This window comes from Phyllobates terribilis, unplaced genomic scaffold (assembly GCF_046119375.1).
Source record: "Phyllobates terribilis strain yellow unplaced genomic scaffold, ASM4611937v1 Scaffold_726__1_contigs__length_752350, whole genome shotgun sequence".
NCBI classification, from domain to species: domain Eukaryota; kingdom Metazoa; phylum Chordata; class Amphibia; order Anura; family Dendrobatidae; genus Phyllobates; species Phyllobates terribilis.
In genome coordinates, this window is record NW_027363486.1 from 717,658 (window position 1) to 735,026 (window position 17,369).

General features: G+C 42.0%; 1 protein-coding gene and 1 pseudogene across 2 annotated transcripts; one reads left to right on the forward strand and one right to left on the reverse strand.

The window, feature by feature from the left end:
* Positions 1–17,369, forward strand: part of LOC141236830 (uncharacterized) — a 363,062-nt pseudogene that overhangs the window by 329,534 nt on the left and 16,159 nt on the right.
* Positions 10,043–15,996, reverse strand: LOC141236832 (oocyte zinc finger protein XlCOF7.1-like). 2 transcript variants are annotated; one of them, XM_073668291.1, is made up of 7 exons: positions 15,616–15,996; positions 14,373–14,522; positions 14,064–14,243; positions 13,856–13,979; positions 13,675–13,772; positions 13,386–13,476; positions 10,043–11,113 (listed from the first exon to the last, which is right to left on the reverse strand). In XM_073668291.1, the coding sequence occupies exons 1-7, from the start codon at positions 15,688–15,690 to the stop codon at positions 10,191–10,193; spliced, it is 1,641 nt and encodes a 546-aa protein (XP_073524392.1). In that variant the 5' UTR covers positions 15,691–15,996; the 3' UTR covers positions 10,043–10,190. The 2 variants fall into 2 exon arrangements, with proteins under 2 accessions (XP_073524392.1, XP_073524391.1); XM_073668290.1 differs by having other exon boundaries at positions 10,043–11,116.

Below are 17,369 nucleotides of genomic sequence, written 5' to 3' on the forward strand. Positions count from 1 at the left end.
TTTTATTTTTTGACATTCACACACTATATAAATCCATGCCGGTTGCCGGTTGCATGGATTTATATAGTGTAAAGTTGACAAGCACTTTCCAAGTGATGCTAAAATCGCTTGGGAAGCGCTTGTCAACCCGCATGCGGAAATGAAAGTGAAGAACGCTTCACATCCGCATGTCCCTGGCAGGAAACCGCATGTAAAATCCTCATGTACAATCCGCATACATTTTTCCTGCCAGGGAGATGCAGAAACGCTCAGGAAAAAATCCTGAGCATTTCTGCATCGTGTGCACATACCCTAAATCTGTTTTCTGTCGGTGCAGACTGGGATTACAGGATTATGAGCAGGAGCTCTCAGTCCATGTATCTGCTCACATCAAACATCAGGCCACGCCCCCTGTCTTGTTTTTTAATTATTTTTTATGGTGTTCACTGAAGGAGTTAACTAGTGGGACCGTTTTATAGGTTGGGTCATTCTGGACGCGATGATACCAAATGTGTGTACTTTTTTTTTTTTTTCATAAAAAATATTTATCGGTACGATATATTTGTATGTACAGTATATATATGCATGTATTTTTATTACTATTATTTTGTCATTTTTTAAAAAAGTTTTTACTATTTTGTATTGTACTTTTTTTTTTACTTAGTCCAATTGTGATTTTCACTTTCACAGCTGTGATTACAGTTATAAAGCCTAGCAGCAATGCAGGGGTATAGCTATGCTTTATAACTGTCAGTGCTGCACTGACACCAGTTAGGTAGATCATGCACTGCGCACGACCTAAATAACTTGTTAGTTCTGGTCACCCGGATGTCGTCATGATGTCATCGAGTCACCATGGCAATGAGTGGCCCCTGAGATAGCTAATTTCTGATGACATATGGGACATCACCGCTTTCAGGAGAAATTGTGCAATAAATTATGGGGTCCAGTTTCACCTATTAACCCTTGTGTACCTGACAAATTTGCAGCAAATGCAAAAATTGCAATTTTACCACTAAAATGTCATATTTCCACGACTCAATGTTATAAAAGTCTGTAAGGCACCTATGGGTTCAAAATACTCACTACACCCCTAGATGAGCTCCTTAGGCAGTGAAGTTTCCAAAATGGGGGGGGGCTTTTAGGTTTTGGCTTTTGCGCCACGCTCGGTACCCTGGACCACTTAGAGCAGAGGTATAAGGCATATTACCTATCTTGTCTTCTTGTCTACAAGTTTTGACCTGGCCCTCATGTTGAACACTTCCTCTAACATCTAACCAGCATCTTCTGGGCACTTCTCTCCACAGCCGGTCACTAAGCCCCTTTCTTATATATAACGCTGTCTGCCATTGATCTGGTGTTGTGTCCATTGTTTCCTCTCCCCCTTCCCCCTCTTTGGAATTCTCCATACCTTACATTACACTTCCTTCATTCATCATTGACTCTGTCTCTGTATCTTTACAAGAAGGATTCATTTGCTGGTCCCACCAGTTGGCTCGCCGCCTGTGTTGGGCCACTTTATATCTACAATCATCTTATGCTATACAGTTAAGCTCACCTATTATTTTTAGGCTACCCCAGGATCATTGACATGCTACACTAGGCACTAGGTATATTGCTTTATACGCTTGGCCTCATTCTACTTGTACATATTTGCTCCTTTGTGGTTCAGGATACTTGTGTGTGTAAATATATATATAGTGTGGGCTCCCGCTTCTGAGGTGCCACCATGTAACCAATTGCTTGTGAAATAAAGGTTTTTGACCAAACTCATGTTTGGTGTTTCTGATTATTCCCAAATGGTCTGCCATTCATATCCTAGCATAGATATGTCACCATCTTATTGGTAATAGACAATTGTCTGATACTTTGAAACTTTCCTTTGGTTTGATATATATTATTTGCTCCGTTTTTTGTTTTTGTTGTATTAAAAGCCAAGTAGCGCTCCTTCCCATCCGATCCCTGCCGTGTGCTCAATCACTAGTGTACAACCACATATGGGGTACTGCCACATTCGGGAGAAATTGCTTAACAAATTGTGGGGTCCAGTTTCTCCCATTATCCCTTGTGTAAATTATAAATTTGGTGCTAAAACAGCATTTTAGTGGAAAAAATATATTTTTGTTCTCACATCTAAATGTTATAATGTTTTGTAAATCACTTGTAGGTTAGAAATGCTCAGTACACCCCTAGATGAATTCATTGGGGGGTCACTTGTGGGGGGTTTCTGTTGTTTTTGCTTGTCAGGGGCTCTCCAAATGCGACATGGCATTCATCTATTCCAGACAAATAGTTCTCTTTCCTTTCCTAGCCCTGCCATGTGCCCAAACAGTCATTTTTGACCACATATGGGGTATCATCGAGTTCAGTAGAAATTTCATTACAAATTATGGGGTCTGTTTTCTCATATTATCCATTGTGAAAATTACAAATTTGGGGCTAAAACAACATTGAAAAAATTAAAATTAAAATTTTCAATATGTCAACCTAATGTTATCAAATTCTGTGTGGTACCTGTGGGTTAAAAATGCTCACTATACCCCTGTAAAAAATCTTTCAGGTGTGTAGTCTCCAAAATGGGGTCACTTGTGGGGGGTTTCTGCTGTTTGGGCACCTTAGGGGTCCTGCAAATGCGATATGGTGCCCACAATTTATTTCACCCAAATTTGTGTTCCAAAATTCAAATAGTGCTCCTTCCCTTCCGAACCTGGCCATTTGTCCAAACAGAGGTTTCTGACCACATAAACTGTGTAACAAATTTTGGGGTCCATTTTGTTGTGCTATCCCTTGTAAAGTAAAAAACTGGGGCTAAAGTAACATTTTAGAGGCAAGATTTAAATTAATATTTTTTAATTCCACTTTGCAATAATTCCTGTGTAGCACCTGAAGGGTTAAAAAATTTCCTGACAGCGATTTTGAAATATTTGAGGGACGTCATTCTTAAAATGGCATCACTTTTGGGGAGTTTACAATATGTAGGCCCCTTAAAGTTCATTGAAATCTGAATAGGTCCTTAAAAAAAAAGGTTTTGAAAATTTCTTGAAAAAATGAGAAATTGCTGTTAAACTTTTAACCTTTCTAACATTCTAACAAAATAAAGTGATGTTTGAAAAATGATGCTGATGTAAAGTAGACATGTGGGAAATGTTATTTATTAATTATTTTGTACGGCAGAACTAACTGGTTTAAGGATATAAAAATTGAAAGTTTGAAAATTTTCCCCAAACTTCCGATATTTTCACAAATAAGCGCAAAAATATATGGACCCAAATTTACCATTAACATAAAGTAAAATGTGTCACGGAAAGCCGTCTCAGAATCACTAGGATCCGTTGAAGCGTTCCAGAGTTATCATATGAAGTGACACTGGTCAGATTTCAAAAATTTCACCTGGTTAGGAAGGTGAAAATGGGCTCTGTCACTAAGGGGATAAATGTTTTTAGATTTATGTGAATATTCACAAGTTTTCTGTATGGTGCGAAATATATTCTACTACTACCTTGTTTAACAGTAAGATTAATATCAAGAAAATTATTATTTTTTTTTTAATGAGAAAAATTAGTGAACCTTCAATTGAAAGGATTGTTATTAATGTAGTGACCAAAGTTCTCTATTTCCTCTCGTGTACCCTACCAGAATATCAAAATGTCGTCAATAAAACAGACGTACCATATGATACTTGATTGAAAATTACAGTCTCCATATAAAAATTGTTCATCCCATTTGGACATGACTATATTAGCCAGGGAAGGTGAAAATAAGTCTCCGATGCCAACTGCTTGTCTCTGTAAAAAATCCCTAATGTTCATGAATAGATGACTGGGGTCATTGTCACCCCAGTCATCTATATATTCTATTTTTGGGTATATATTTTTTGTGTTTTTAATTTTAGGTACCAGCTGACAATTAATCTCCAATTAGCCCCTGACATGGGTCATATTCAAAGAGTGCATAGATATATCATATATATAGGGAGCTAGAAGTATCATGTTCAGACCATGAATAAGGCTTATTGCTGAAACGCGAAGGTCCGTCCCGATACCTATTTTATCTTGCTGACCAGCCAGGTACTGCTTCTGGATGTTTTTAATGGTGAAATACAAGTAAAGCTTTATATGCTTACCTGGAATGATGTGTCACTGCTGGATTCCTCCTCTCTTGTACATATGTATCTTCAATATGTTTTGGTAAACAGATAAAATGCCAAAACTTGTGTCACTGTCCAAATATTTAGCGGACCCAACTAAAGGTGCTATTGACATGAAATTCTCAGCAGATGACGGTAACAACCAATGTAATCCAAACAGGCAAAGAAATCAAACCATAGATGTCCGTAAATTAAGTTATGAGAAATGACACAGGAAAAGAGTATTGAAGTTGCCGTCTGCAATTATTTTAATACTACATACAAAAGCCTTTGTTGGTGATGACAGCTTCAATACGCCTTCTGTATGGAGAAACTAGTCGCATGCATTGCTCAGGTGTGATTTTGGCCCATTCTTCCACACAAGCACTATTCAAATCCTGAAGGTCCCGTGGGCTATTTCTATGAACTCTGCGTTTCAGTTACTTCCATAAATTTTCTATTGGATTAAGGTCAAGTGATTGGCTGGGTCATTCTAGCAGCTTTATTTTTTATCTGAAACCAATTGAGAGTTTCCTTGGCTGTGTGTTTGGAATCATTGTATTGCTGAAATGTAAACCCTTAGGCTATGTTCACACACGTTGTGTTTTTTTCTGATGCAAATCTGCTGTTATCTTTTCTCTGGTAGGAAAACAGCTGTTTAAAAAAACACAGGTTTTTTTGCTGTGTTTTTTTGACCACCCATTACTTCCTATGGGTGAAAAAACAATGCAAAAACGCAGGTGTGTTTTCTGCTGTAAAAACACTGAAAGAAGTGACATGTTCTATTTTCCAAAAAAAGATAATCTGAATTCTGGAGTAAAAATCTGTTTATTTTGTTTGTTAACAAAGAGACAAGTGAGATACTCAGCAGGCTGTCTGACGCTAATTCATTCCGATCAAGCTTATACAGGCAATGCAAAATATACACAATCAGATATGACAGGCAGTTAACACTAATACTCGCTGCCGACTATAGATAATATTCTAAGCATACTGTGTTTCAAAAGATACGGTTACTGTCTACACATATCTCAGAACGTCAGTTGTTTCTAACTGCAAAGATAACATCTGTCTACTTTTCAGTCATGCTATGATCTTTTGATAAACCTATATATAACTAAGGTTTTAAATCTCTATTAATGAACACATTGAATATATACATAATGGATAAATGATATGTATGTAAAGTGCTGCGGAATATGAGGCCGCTATATAAAAATAATGATTATTATTACAATCCTCGCATGCTGGTGCCGTTCCAGCTGTATCAGTACTTGTGTTATGTGAGCCCTGCGCCCAATCATTGCTGGCGTCACTTTTAACAATGACAAACATGAGGGTTGTCCTAAAAGTGGACAATTCATTTAAGAAGATACAATTTTCAGTTAAAACATTTCCCACATTCTGAACATGAAAATGGCTTCTCCCCTGTGTGACTACTTTGGTGACTAGAAAGAAATGATTTCTTCACAAAAGTTTTTCCACATTCTAAACTTTTATGGGATGGAAAATACATGACCAGAAAAAAAAAAAATGCAGTCAAAGGATTCTTTTGAGAACCCTGCTATTAGAAATGGAAATAAAGAACAAAAACAACAAATTCTGATTGAAAATAGAAGAGCAAGAGAAACCGACTACAAACTAAAATGTGCCTATACAAATACACAGAGCATGAGAAACAAACAAGGAGAATTGGAGCTGCTAACAAAGGAAGAGAGATATGATGTCATAGACATCACTGAAAGTTGGTGGGATGATACACATGAATGGAATACAGCGAGGACTCAGACTTTAAGGTTGGACTTCAGAAAGGCAGATTTTAATGGACTCAGAAAGGTTCAATGACTGGATGTTCTAAAAGACAGAAATGTCCAATGAGGGGAGATTTTGCTAAATGAAATTCTCACTGCACAGTAACAATCCTGAAAAGAAGAAAGAATTGGAAGCATTTAAAGAGACCAGGATGGATATACACAGAACTGAAACACTTGTTAAAAAGGAAAAAAGAAGTGTATATTGAATGGAAAGAGGGGGGCATATCTAAAGAATGTAATGCTGTTTGCAGGTAATGCAGGGCAAGCATTAGAAGAGTTAAAGCCAGTAATGAAGTGAGGCTTGCAAGGGAGACCAAAAGCAATAAAAATGGATTTTGGGGGTATGTCAAAACAAAAGAAAAGTCAGATGCTATAGAATTTTTACAGGATGAACAGGGTGAATTGGTCAAAAATTATGTTGAGAAGGCTGAACTTTTAAATTCCTATTTTGTATACGTCTTCTTTAAGAAAGAAATTGTAACATCAACTGATCTTCATGGTGCTATTGAAGGAATACAAGAATCCACATTATCTATAAACAGAGAGATGGTGAGTGTGAAGATCCGAGGGTCTTCCATGGGCATAATACTACTCAGACAAGACAGGGTGAGGGTAAAACAGTGTGGCAATATTTTATTGAACCACTAAACAGACAAACATATAGAACAGTCCGAGAAAATATCCGAGATGTTGCAAAATTACTGTCTCACCCTTCCACTGGCCTGTCGAGAATAGAGCAGCTGCGACTTTGGGATTTCCAGGGCCAACTACCTCAACTAGTGGCCCCTCACTTTTGGCGGGTCCCCACAGAGAGGAGGTAGCGGCAAGCTTAGAAAGCTGACAGTCCATCGAGGTACAAGGCCAGGAGACCCGAGGGTCCCACCCTGACCTCTCCGAGTTTCCATTGGGCCAGATGAACGGCTGGTCCCAATCTGGCTTCTCCGAATGTCTCCATGGGTTACAGGCGATGTAGGGTCCCACCTGGCAAGCCCAAACAATATATCCATGGGGCCAGGTGACCTCATTATCCCTACCCTGATCCCCAAAAGTATCCATGAATTCTCTGATGGTCAATGGAGCAGATCTGCATCCTTCCAGTCAGTACTATATACTTTTAGGCTGCAAACCTGTAGAATCCAAATCTATGTCTCTCTGGATGGAGCCATGCTATCCATCTTCTGTCCTGAGGAATGTCTCTCTGATTCTCCTTGATTCTCTTTGCAGCAGCATAGAAAACCCTTTTTATATTTACATATGTGGCTAGGGTTATTAGTCACAAGTTGAGGGGAAGGTACAGGGCTCACTCAGGTCTCACTGTTTGAGCTTATCCCTCTGCTCTTGTAAATAAACCAGCTGGGTTAGTACAATATGCAATTAGCATAGCAACAAACATCATTGTTCCCAAACACTGAGTCACTGTCCTTCTTGACCAGCCCTCCCTCTAAACAAACTCCTCTCCAGTCCATTCTTAATGCAGCAGCCAGGGTAGCATTTCTATCAGTCCGCTTCACTGACGCCTCTACCCTGTGCCAGTCATTACACTGGTTACCCATTTACTACAGAATACAATAAAAACTCATCTTTCTCACCCACAAAGCTCTCCACAGTTCTGCACCGCCCTATATCTCTTCCCTCATTTCTGTCTATCACCCTTCCCGTGCCCTCCATTCTGCAACTGATCTAAGACTAACATCCTCCTTAATCCGAACTTCACTTAATCCGTCTCCAAGACTTCTCTCATGCTGCGCCAGTTTCCTGGAATGCACTACCTCAAACGATTCAACTAATATCTAGCCCCCATGTTTTCAAACGTGCTTTAAAAACACATCTGTTTGGACAAACCTATCACCTCAACTCACTAACCTAACTCTCCCGTTCCCTTCTAAATGTTCATCTTAATCTGCTCCTGCCTATTCATCTGTCTCCGCATCCTCCATGCAACCAATGGCACACAGTAACTGCACTTAGATACTGATACTGGCTGATGACCATGTTCTACCTATTGTGTCCCCCTATTTCCATATAGATTGTAAGCTTGCGAGCAGGGCCCTCATTCCTCATATGACTGTTGAAATGTCATACATTGTATTGTTTTTATTGTCTGTACATGTCCCTACTTAATTATAAAGTGCTGCGGAATATGTTGGCGCTATATAAATAAAAATTATTATTATTAGCCAAAGAAACACACACATTCAAAAGTCAACAAAGATAATAGTGTATTTCTCCTGGCTTAACAAATCTAAACGTCTGGCTGATTAAGCTTAGAAGCTGTGGTCCAGATAAATTACATCCTAGGGTATTAAAGAGTTAGCATAGTAAATTGCAGAACCACTAGCCAGAATCTTTGAAAAATCCTGTAGGAGACATCCCAGAAGATTGGAGAAGGGCAAATGTTGTTCCTATCTTCAAAAAAGGAAAGAAGATGGAGCCTAGAAATTACAGGCCAGTGAGCCTTACTTCTATACCAGGAAAGATCTTTGAACAAATAATTAAACAGCATGTATGCAAGTACTTGGATAAAAAATACAGTAATGAACCAGAGCCAGCATGGATTTGTAGCAAACAAGTTATATCAGACTAATCTAATTCCCTACTATGATGAAATCACTGTGAGGCTGGATCAGGGAAATGCGGTAGATATAATAAATCTCAACGGCAGCAAACCATTTGATAAAGTATCTCATACTATCCATACTATCCTTATTGAAAAAATGACCAAGTATGAGATTGACAAGGCTACGGTTAGGTGGATTCATAACTGGCTCAGTGATCGTACGCAAAGAGTGGTAAAAATGATTGGTCATCCAATTGGAAGAGTGTTTCAAGTGGGGTACCACAAGGCTCTGTCCTGGCCCCAATGTTGTTCAACATTTTTATAGATGATCTAGATAAGGGAACTGAAGGTAAAGTAATCAAATTTGCAGATGATGCAAAACTAGGAGGGATAGCGAACACTAGAGAAGACAGAGTAAGGATTCTGAAGGATCTAGATAAGTTTGAACAATGGGCAGCGACTAATAAAATGGTAATTAACAGGGAGAAATGCAAGATTCTACATCTGTGCAAGGAAAAGGAAAATTACAGTTACAGAATGGGAGGAATAGAACTAAGCAACAGCCCTTTTTAACACTTGAGTCAACAGTGTGCTGCAGCAGCAAAAAAGGCAAATACAGTTCTGGGATGTATTAAGAGAAGCATAGTCTAGATCACGTGAAGTAGTTATCACTCTGTACTCCTCCTTGGTCAGGCCTCATCTGGAATAGTGTCTAGTTCTGGGAACCACATTTTAAAAAGGACATTGAAAAACTGGAGCAAGTTCAAAGAAGAGCGACCAAAATGGCGAAAGGACTGCAAACTATGGCCTATGAGGAAAGGTTAAAGGATTTGGGAATGTTAAGCTAGCAAAAATGAAGGCTAAGACGAGTCTTAAAAGCGGTCTACAAATATCTGAAGGGATGTCACAGTGTAGTTACACTCATTTGCACATGGAAACACGAGAAGCAATGGAATGAAACTGAAAGGGAGAGGATACAGACTAGATATTAGAAAAAACATTTTGACAGTGAGGGTGTTCAATGAGTGGAACAGGCTGCCACAAAAGGTGGTGAGCTCTCCTTCAATGGAAGTCTTCAAACAGAGTCTGGACAGGCATCTGTCTGAGCTGGTTTGGTAAATCCTGCAAAGAGCAGGAGGCTGGACACGATGACTCTGGACGTCCCTTCCAACTCTAACATTCTATGATTCTATGAACAGGAAAAAGGCTTTTTCCCTGTGTGGGTCCTCTGGTGTCTAACAAAATGCGATTTCTGGTTAAAACATTTTCCACATTCTAAACATGAAAAAGGCTTCTCTCCTGTGTGGATTCTCTGGTATATAACAAGATTCCATTTCTGGATAAAACATTTCCCACATTCTGAACATGGAAAATACTTCTTCCCTGTGTGAGTTCTCTGGTGGCTATCAAGATGCACCTTCTGGTTAAAACATTTTCCACATTCTGAGCAAGAAAAAGGCTTTTCCCCTGTGTGGGTTCTCTGGTGCTTAATGAAATCTGACTTGTGGTTAAAACGTTTCCCACACTCTGAACATGAAAAATGCTTCTCCCCTGTGTGAGTTCTCTGGTGACTAACAAGGTGTGAATTGCATACAAAACATTTTCCACATTCTGAGCAAGAAAAAGGCTTTTCCCCTGTGTGGGTTCTCTGGTGCTTAATGAAATCTGACTTCTGGTTACAACTTTTCCCACACTCTGAACATGAAAATGGCTTCTACCCTGTGTGAGTTCTCTGGTGACTAGCAAGGTGGGATTTGCATACAAAACATTTCCCACATTCCGAACATGAAAAAGGCTTCTCTCCTGTGTGAGTTCTCTGGTGACTAACAAGGTAAAATTTGAATACAAAACATTTCCCACATTCTGAACATGAAAAAGGCTTCTCCCCTGTGTGGGTTCTCTGGTGACTAACCAAATCTGATTTCTGGTTAAAACATTTCCCACATTCTGAACAGGAAAAAGGCTTCTCCGCCGTGTGGGTTCTCTTGTGCTTAACCAAAGCTGATTTTTGGTTAAAACATTTCCCACATTCTAAACAGTAAAAAGGCTTCTCCCCTGTGTGGGTTCTCTGGTGATTCACCAAAACTGATTTATGGTTAAAACATTTCCCACATTCTGAACATGAAAAAGGCTTCTCCCCTGTGTGAGTTCTCTGGTGTATAACAAGATTCAATTTCTGGATAAAATATTTCCCACATTCTGAACATGAAAATGGCTTCTCCCCTGAGTGAGTTCTCTGGTGCCTAACAAGATCTGATTTCTGGTTAAAACATCTCCCACACCAGGAACAAGAAAATCTATTCTTCACTGTGTGATTTTTTTGATGTTTAAGAAAATAAAGGGGAAAGAGGGGATAACCATTTCCATATTCTGAATGTGAAAATGGCTTCTTTGCTTTGGGAGCAGTTCGTTTTTTAATGCTTATTTTGTGACTTTGAATTTCCTTAGTAGTCGGTAATGAATCAGAAGATATAACCTGTTTCATAGGATCAGATGACAGATCTTTGCTGTGAAGGGATGATGGTATATCTGGAGTAATGGCATTCACTTCAGTTGTATCCTGTGTAATATCAAGCTCATACCATTTAAAAATTGAAGACGATGTCAGCTGTTCCTCTGATCTCTTGGTACAGTCATCTGCTAAGAATAAAACAAATTGTTATTTTTTAATAAAATATCCTTGAATTTTATATTTTTGAATATTTCTACTTAAATTGTCCGTAGAAATGGCAAGTTATGTAAAAATATTGTATTATTCACCAAGACAATGACAGTTCACAGTCTAATAGACTTAATTTACGGTGTGTGTGTCTCCTGGAGCACAATCTCGGCACTATGTGTTGGGCAATAAAATGGCAGATTTGCTATTTTCACTCTCCAACATCCGCGGCGTGCTAATTTCCGGAAAGTGGCTGTGAAGTCAAAATCGTCACTACTCTATGGGGATTTCTACCATTTTGTCATATTAGAACTTCTGCAATTGGTGTGTCCCATTTTCTCTGGGATCAGCTCCTGCGACGTCTGCTTCTCGCAGCAGGAGCCGCCTTATTCATTTTGCAGGCGGCGTTGGTGATGGAGGAGATATCAGAATCAAAAGCTCTGGCTCTGTCCAGCCCCTAAGATTAGGGTGCCTGGGACCAGTATTACCATCCAGTCTGGCAGTATGGGTGTGTGTGCTGTCCAGCTGACGTAATCTGCTCCCTACTTCAGCCAATGGGAAAGCACCGCACCCTACTAAATCTTAAAGCATATTGCTATAAGCTACCAGATACAGCCTTGTTCTCCTCTGGTTCAGTCCTCTGTGCTCAGCTCCCAGCTTGTGTATTTGTTTCCAGTTGTGACCCCGGCCCGTTTACTGACCACTCTTGTGTCTATTGATTTTGTATTTTCTCTGCCCTCCTGATAGCGATCCGTCTACTTGATTATTCTCCTTCCCATCTCACTCCACAGACCAGTAGGTAACACCGTGGCCCAAGCCTAGAGGTCTCTAAGTAAGTCCAGATCCATATGGAGGGGTTAAAAAAGTTAAAGGGTGATGGGCAAAACTGTGACCAAAGCCAATAACACAACTACCGAAATGATGAAGCTGAACTGTATTCTTCAGAAAAAAATAAAGAGTAACTAGTGGTGAAACCTTTCTGGGGTAATTAGAGTATGGGGCTCGGAGGCTCTTGGGAATCTAAATTATCGTAAGGGCCAATATTTTCTATCAGATGAGTTTCAAGAAAAAAAATTAGACATTTAAAGAGAACTTTTTATAATAGTGCAGAGCTGAGGTGTCTTAAATTTAGATCTCGGGCATTTGGAAGAAGTAATGGAGATCTTTTTATAAAGACTACTAGGGAGTTACAGTCTCACATAAGTGAGGCCGGCCGATCCCACCACAATCAAACTATCATACAGAATGAACCTGTTAAAAAAAAGACATAAAAAAATATGTTACATCCCCAACAACAACGTATGTATGAGGGGAGAACTCCATTACTAAACCGGAGTTGCACTCATTTATGGTGGACCATTGGAGCTACTATGAATCCTGACCAGAAGAGTAGAGAAAGTATTAGTGCCCCCATTTCAGGAGAGATTGTGCAGTAATCTGAATTCTTTAGGATTGAAAACATAATGGAATTTATGACGTGGAGCGAATCCATGAAACCAGGGCTCGAGCCATGCCAACACATCTCCTGCAGGTGTGAATAAATGTATATTACAGCCATCAGCCACGCACAGCTTAGAGATATATCATGGCACAGGTGTAATGTTTTCTGTATAGTTTATCATGATCCTGTTTGAAGTTAGTTGGGTTAAAAAGAAATTGAAAAGTCAGGATAAAGGGAAACTCTGCTGTTTTTGTACAGAAATCCGTTCTTGGCCCTCACTGCACATTTAATGCTGTCGATCATAAAAGTGAAGTTTGGCCAGAAAGACTGGACCTGGTCATGTAGGAACATGTAGGAACCATATGAGCACATTCAGCAGCACAGAAGGGAGAGAAGGTAGATTCATCCAATAAGATATCAGGGATCTAGGAAGCCAACAGCATCATTACCCTCCGCTTTCTCTTACAGATTCATCATAATATTTTTCTTCAAGTGATTTTCTAACTTGTCAGTACATTCTACGTATGCTGTAATTTTGGCTTTGTAGTTTACAGATCTGGTCAGGTAAGGGTCAGCGTCTTCTAATCCCAGTGAGTAGGTGGATCCTCCAGGTTGTAAGCTCTATAGAAAAGGGCTTTCAATTCCTAAAGTCATTTGAACAATTTTTGGTGGGTGAGAATGTTGTGGTCTAGCGGCAAAATGGTGATCACACGATTGTGATACGGCCAGACTACACCACCAATAAAGCAGCCACAGCCGCTGACTGAGAAGAATCTGTGACTTCTCTGCATTTAGTGGTTACTACTCACCTGGGTAGTCATATGTAGGAATCTCCTCTTTACACCGCTCATCACCCCTCACATATGTCTCTGTAGTAATAATATGGGTCAGATCTTCACCCTGAAAAAAATATTGTAAAAGTCACAGACAGATGGAGAAATCACATCTATGATCAGCTCTAATCCTGCCATCTCCACCGTTCTCATTACACAAGTATAAAACATATAATACTGGTGGATAAAACAAGACTGAGCACAAGACCTTCACAGCCGTCTACACATCATAGGGGAGATCTCATGACACCTTCTCTCCATCTACCTGATGATCCTGAGGAACATTGGGGTCTTCTTGTTTACAGTCCTGCAGAAGAAGAGGATAGGGACATCTCCCTGGTGTTGTCCTCTTACTGGATAAAACTGGAGGAAACACATACAGGGGCTGAATTCATTCTTTACATACAGATAAATATAGGCCGTGTGTATTTAGTCCTGTCTATTACCTGGTGATGTGAGGGGCTGGGGAACCTCTGTCATGACGTCTTTGTACAGATCTTTGTGTCCTTCTAAATACTCCCACTTCTCCATGGAGAAATAGACAGTGGCATCTTGACACCGTATAGGAACCTGACACATACAATGATACAGTCATCCCCCCTGATCCCTTCATAGCGTTACTGTATAATGTCCCAGTATTCCCAGCAGTGTCACCTCTCCAGTCAGCAGCTCAATCATCTTGTAGGTGAGTTCTAGGATCTTATGGTCATTGATGTCCTCATGAATCAGGGGGAGAGGTGGAGGCCCAGTGATTGGGCTCTGGGTTCTTTCCCATCCCTCAGACACAGTGTCCTGACGGCGCTCACTAGAGGTCTTCTTCACTACTGAGTAATCCTGGTTATGGAGAGACACATTAATAAATCTCACTCCAGACATTTCCAGAGTCCTCACCTCTCCAGTTCTGTCCATCTGTTATTCCCATAGATAAGAATGATGTAATGTGACGTCATCAGAATCTCTCACCTCTCCAGTAAGCCGGAAGAGGATCTCTAGGGTGAGGTGTAATATCCTCTCCGCCATCTTGTCTCTGTCCATATCCATCTTTGATGGGTAAATCAGGAAAATTCTCTTATATAGACGATCTTCACTGAGAGGATCCGATATTGTAGAGACCTCAATGAGAAGAAGATGAGCCGATGTAACATCATAAAAATCCTGTGTAATAATACAATTACTGGAGATAATAAGGGGAAACATATGAGGAGATTTATTATTTTACAGTATTTAGTTTTCTTCTTTACATCTAGTAATAAAACCTATATATTTTAGGCCACAGACAACAAGCAGTTTCTTCCTCGGAGTCTGCAGCTGCATACATTTCTCATAGACTCATCTTCCTTATTGCTAATTTTCGGCTCATTTACGTACACTGGAATTGGTCATTAGCAATACTGCAGGAGATATTCATTACACGTGACATGAGAAATAACGACTTTATGATGAGGACGACATCTTCATCTTCTACTACGGCTCTAGAAACATATTTGGCCAGAGTCCGTCACTGACTACATCTCCACCGTCTGTCTATATGAATGTTTCCTGTCTTCACCGGACTGTAATCTATCACGTTAGATCTCAGGTCTGATTCACACACAGATGTTTGAGGCTTTTATAAAAGCTTGTTTATAAGAACACCAAGACAGGAGTTATTTGATGCCAATATCTCCCTGTACAATGTATTTTTTTTCTCTGGAAATATTTTATTTTTTCCATTCTTCCATATAGTATATAAAAAAACACTAAAACAACCCAGGTGTTAAAATGTTACAAAAGAAAATTGGGGATGCAGGTATGGCAGGAACATAGTGTGGTGCGGGAATCAAAAAAAGGCCACCGCACAGCATGAAGAATGGGGATAAGTGAGGATATATTATTTAGTGCTTTGGGTGGTAGCATATCGTATGGGCGTGTGGTGGTTGTTGTTTCTTTCCCATTTTTGTTGTTTCTTTTGTCATTTCTTACCTTTATGTAACGTGTGTGTATTGGTTCTGACATTCGTGATCTTGTTGTCATGTGACAATCACTATATAAGGAACACCCAATGGACATGACGCCGGCTTATAGAAAGCGTCTGGCCCCGTAAGGTGTAAACAGGAGCATGTTCACACCACAACTCCCTCCCCATGAAACGCTGCTTGTGCCGACAGCTGATGGATCTCACGTCACAGACCTGACAGGATCGTCTGGGTTGTTTCATAGGACTTACAGGAGGAAGCGGTCCAGAAAGCAGAAGATCCAGCAAATATCTGCCACATATTCCTGCAAATCCCCCGAATGTCATCACTAGTATCTACATTACTGTGCTGGAGCTAGGAGAGGAATAATGGCGTTGTGTGAGGACTTCTCTGGGCTTCTGTCCTTCATCCTGCAGTCGTCTGAATGGATCTAATGTGGACGGGAACCAGCTAAGCCGCATTCTGTCCACAGCTGTTACCTCACTGTTCACACCACACAGAGACCCCAAAAGAGTCTCCGTGCTGAAGGGGTTAATGCCCCCTGCGCCCAGTAATGGGGGTCTCCACATACCTCCACCTGCAGAGCCGCCACCACATATATGGCTGCTCTGTGCGCACAGGAGCTGTGATGAGGTCACAGGAGGGGAGGAGTCAGGGGTCACATGATCAGGGGCCTCAGTGGATGCAGGACTCTGCTGTGCTGGTTGTCATGGTGCTGGATGAGCTGCAGTTTATGTGTGGGGTCAGGAGGGGTTTACAGTGTGGATGTAGCAGAGCCGCGTGTGTACGAGGTGTACGGAGCGGAGCCGCGTGTGTACGAGGTGTACGGAGCAGAGCCGTGTGTGTACGAGGTGTACGGAGCAGAGCCGTGTGTGTACGAGGTGTACGGAGCGGAGCCGCGTGTGTACAAGGTGTATGGAGCGGAGCCGCGTGTGTACGAGGTGTACGGAGCAGAGCCCTGTGTACGAGGTGTACGGAGCAGAGCCGCGTGTGTACGAGGCGTACGGAGCGGAGCCGCGTGTGTACGAGGCGTACGGAGCGGAGCCGCGTGTGTACGAGGTGTACGGAGCGGAGCCGCGTGTGTACGAGGTGTACGGAGCAGAGCCGCGTGTGTACGAGGTGTACGGAGCAGAGCCGCGTGTGTACGAGGTGTACGGAGCAGAGCCGCGCGTGTACGAGGTGTACGGAGCTGAGCCGCGCGTGTACGAGGTGTACGGAGCAGAGCCGCGTGTGTACGAGGTGTACGGAGCGGAGCCGCGTGTGTACGAGATGTACGGAGCGGAGCCGCGCGTGTACGAGATGTACGGAGCGGAGCCGCGCGTGTACGAGGTGTACGGAGCGGAGCCGCGCGTGTACGAGGTGTACAGAGCGGAGCCGTGCGTGTACGAGGTGTACAGAGCGGAGCCGTGCGTGTACGAGGTGTACGGAGCAGAGCCGCATGTGTACGAGGTGTACGGAGCGGAGCCGTGTGTGTATGAGGTGTACGGAGCAGAGCTGCACGTGTACGAGGTGTACGGAGCCAAGCCGCGCGTGTACGAGGTGTAGGGAGCGGAGCCGCGTGTGTACGAGGTGTAGGGAGCGGAGCCGCGTGTGTACGAGGTGTAGGGAGCGGAGCCGCGCGTGTACGAGGTGTAGGGAGCGGAGCCGCGCGTGTACGAGGTGTAGGGAGCGGAGCCGCGCGTGTACGAGGTGTACGGAGCGGAGCCGCGCGTGTACGAGGTGTACAGAGCGGAGCCGTGTGTGTACGAGGTGTACAGAGCGGAGCCGTGCGTGTACGAGGTGTACGGAGCGGAGCCGCATGTGTACGAGGTGTACGGAGCGGAGCCGCGTGTGTATGAGGTGTACGGAGCAGAGCTGCACGTGTACGAGGTGTACGGAGCCAAGCCGCGCGTGTACGAGGTGTAGGGAGCGGAGCCGCGTGTGTACGAGGTGTAGGGAGCGGAGCCGCACGTGTACGAGGTGTAGGGAGCGGAGCCGCGCGTGTACGAGGTGTAGGGAGCGGAGC